Source organism: Myotis davidii, unplaced genomic scaffold, assembly GCF_000327345.1.
Source record: "Myotis davidii unplaced genomic scaffold, ASM32734v1 scaffold228, whole genome shotgun sequence".
Classification (NCBI taxonomy): domain Eukaryota; kingdom Metazoa; phylum Chordata; class Mammalia; order Chiroptera; family Vespertilionidae; genus Myotis; species Myotis davidii.
The window spans coordinates 4,213,927-4,217,570 of record NW_006300104.1 but is presented as its reverse complement, the minus strand read 5'-3'; the positions used below and the strand labels follow the sequence as shown (position 1 = coordinate 4,217,570).

At 40.2% G+C, this 3,644-nt stretch overlaps 1 protein-coding gene across 3 annotated transcripts in view; it reads left to right on the top strand.

The window, feature by feature from the left end:
- The window catches only part of GMEB1 (glucocorticoid modulatory element binding protein 1), a 37,920-nt gene that overhangs the window by 17,220 nt on the left and 17,056 nt on the right, over positions 1-3,644 (top strand). For 2 of the 3 annotated variants that reach the window (XM_015572305.1, XM_006776501.2), the window contains exons 3-4: positions 513-625; positions 2,145-2,269. In XM_015572305.1, the coding sequence (XP_015427791.1) occupies positions 513-625; positions 2,145-2,269 (238 nt within the window). The remainder of the gene's footprint in view (positions 1-512; positions 626-2,144; positions 2,270-3,644) is intronic. The other variant, XM_006776502.2, reaches the window with a different exon arrangement.

The window sequence follows — 3,644 nt, the reverse complement described above, 5'->3', positions numbered from 1 at the left end:
CTACCCCCTGTCCTGCATCCTCAGCCGCCAGCCCTTTCAGTGTGCGCCTCCATACCTCTGCACTTTACTTCCGCACCTCCTTTGAGTCTCAGTGCTTTTCTCTTTCCTTCTAGTTGTAGAATTTCCACTCAGCCAGCCTTCCTGTGGTTCTGGATGATGTCCGTTTTGTCTTTTAGTTGTATTTTTGAAGTGGTTGTGCGAGGCAGCAATTTCAGGTGTTTACCTATGCCGTAGTCTTGGTTTCTCTATCATGAGGTTTTAAAGTTATGAAGGGAAAAGTCTGGTTTAAATAAGTAGCAAGAGGAACTTTGCTGTGAAAGTTGTTGATTCATTTTCATGGTAGTAGCTGCTAAGCAGTCATGGGCAGCTTAGAGTTTAAAAACAATGGCGAACTAGTCAAAGCACTACATACAGTTAGTTGTAAAGTATATTTATTTTGTCCTTTGAGATAGGTTAAAAGAAATTTCTTAACCCCCATGCTGTGAATATTAATTTTTTCATGATTTATGTAGTTTGTTTATCGATGGACACTTTTACAACAGGATTTATGAAGCTGGGTCCGAGAACAACACAGCAGTTGTGGCAGTAGAAACTCACACGATACACAAAATTGAAGAAGGGATTGGTGAGTCTTTGTTATTCTAGTACATTTGACCTTAGTTTCCCTAGCTGAGATTTCTTGACTTGGTGCCTTTTTCACCCTACTCAGTGTGCCCTATCAATGCTGCAGCTACCAGTTTGATGGTGGTATATCTAGAGCAGTGGTTCTCAACCTTCCTAATGCCGCGACCCTTTAATACAGTTCCTTATGTGGTGACCCCCAACCATAAAATATTTTTTGTTGCTACTGTAATTTTGCTACTGTTATGGATCATAATGTAAATATCTGATATGCAGGATGTATTTTTTTTGTTACAAATTGAACATAATTAAAGCATAGTGATTAATCACAAAAACAATATGTAATTATATATGTGTTTTCTCATGGTCTTAGGCCTTGGGCCTTCTTTTGGATGTTCTGGGTCTCTCTGACCCAACTGCAGTTTGTTAGGTAATTTTAGATTGCAAAGGGCCAGGTCATTCATATGCAAAAGCCTCTGCACACCGCTTGGGTGGGGTCGCGACCCACAGGTTGAGAACTTGCTAATCTAGAGACACCACTGACTAAGGCAGGGGTGGGCAAACTTTTTGGCCACAATGGGTTCTTAAACTGGACCGGAGGGTCGGAACAAAAGCATGGATGGAGTGTTTGTGTGAACTAATATAAATTCAAAGTAAACATCATTACATAAAAGGGTACGGTCTTTTTTTTTTTTTTTTTTTTTTAGTTTTATTCATTTCAAACGGGCGGATGCGGCCCGCGGGCCGTGGTTTGCCCAGGGCTGGACTAAGGTGTTAGGGCCTTCAGTTGGTTGTTTAACATCATATTGCTAGAGTTGCTAAAAATATTTTTTAATTATTTTTTATTGATTTCAGAGAGGAAGGAAGAGGGAGAGAGACAGAACATCAATGATAAGAGAGAATCATTGATCGGTTGCCTCCTGCACATCCCCCACGGGGGATCGAACCTGCAACCCAGGCATATGCCTCGACCAGAAACCAAACCATGACCTGGGTCATAGGTTGAGGCTCAACCACTGATACACAAGTCAAGCAAAAAGATTTTTCATCTATAAAAATCCCACAAATAAATTGGAGTCTCAAGGTTGATTCTTGTCAGTAGGGAAATTGCTGATAAAGACTGATAAGGTGTTCAGGGGAAGGCAGTCAGTGGAAAGAAATTTTGAAATTAGGCAAACCTAAGTTTGGAGCTTACTTTCTCATTTCTTAACTGTATTCTTGGGAAAGTCACTTTACCTTTTGGAGTCCCACATTACAGTTATGTAAAACAGAAAACAATCATTATCTCCAAGGGTTGTTGCAAGAACTAAATAAGATTAAGCACATCAAAGCATATAGCACAGTGTTGCATAGTGGGAGTTCAGTAAGACAGCTGTTATGCCTAACTTTTTCCAGAGGATTTCTAAACAATACCAGCTAATGTAAACTGTTAACCCCTGAGAGGAACCAGGAGACTAAAGATTTTGAATTAAGCTTTGGAAAAGAGTGTTTAATAAATCACTGATATTTTTTTCCATTTTCAGATGCAAGCACTATAGAAGCAAATGAAGATATGGAAATTGCTTACCCCATAACTTGTGGGGAGAGCAAAGCCATTCTTCTCTGGAAGAAGTTTGTATGTCCAGGAATAAATGTGAAATGTGTCAAGGTAATTGTCTTTTCTCCTTGCTGGAACCTATTTTGGGGCTCCTTGTTTTCAAAGGGCATGGTTTCAGTGCCTAATCTCTCTTTTCCACCATATCAGTATTTTTAAAAAATATATTTTTATTGATTTCGGAGAGGAAGGTAGAGGGAGAGAGGGAAACATCAATGATGAGAATCATTGATTGGCTGCCTCCTGCACACCCCCTAATGGGGATCAGGCCCACAACCTGGGCATATGCCCTTGACCAGAATTGAACTCAGGACCCTTCAGTCCACAGGCCGATGCTTCATCCACTGAGCCAAACCTGCCAGGGCCATGCCAGTATTCTTAATTTTGTGGCTATAGTCCCATTGCATCATAGTAGATAAAAATAACTTGGGAGTAAAATTTTATTCTGATGGGACCTGGATTAAAGTTTGGCTCAGTGGATAGAGCATTGGCCTTTGGCTTGAGGGTCGTAGGTCCAGTCAAGGGCACCTGCCCGGGTTGTGGCTTGATCCCCAGTAGGGGGCGTGCGGGATGCAGCTGATTGATTCTCTCATTATTGATGTTTCTATCTCTCCCTTTCTCTCTGAAATCAATACCAAAAAAAAAAAAAAAATACAAGTTCCATGAGAGCTGAGAACTTGTCTTTCTTTGTGAATTTGTCTATCTTGTCCATCAGTGTATCCCCAGCACTTAGGAATGGTACTTGGTGTATTTATCAATAAATATTTGTTGAATGAATGAATGGAGTTCCAGCTCTATTAATGCCTTACCCTGGTGTGCATTATGGTAGAGTTTATTGAAAATTATTACTGAATAAAAATACATAATCATGAGAGCACAGTGTCGAAATTATTGCTTATTTTGTCCCCATTGATAGCCACAACTATACACATAGATAGTTGTCACCATCAGTGGCACGATCCTAGATTCATTAAAGATTACATAGTTTTGTATTTTTTAAATATATTTTTGTTTATTTCAGAGAGGAAGGGAGAGGGAGAAAGAGATAGAAACATCATTGATGAGAGAGAATCTTTAATCGGCTGCCTCCTGCATACCCCACACTGGGGATCAAGCCTGCAACCCCGGCATGTGCCCCAACTGAGAATCAAATCGTGACCTCGTGGTTCATAGGTCGACACTCAACCATTGAGCCATGCCTGCCAGGCAAGATTACATAGTTTTGATGCTCTGCAGTGCTATTGGTTCCTATTGTACTTATTCTTTCTGCCACATCCAGAATCACATCATTAGGGCTAGATAGATCACTTCGTTTATTTAAACAGCCTTTGTGACATTGGATCCAACTACTGATTCATGGCATAAATGGGTTTTGTTTTGTTTTGTTAATCTTTACTGAGGGTTTTTTTTTCCCATTGCTTTTTCCAGA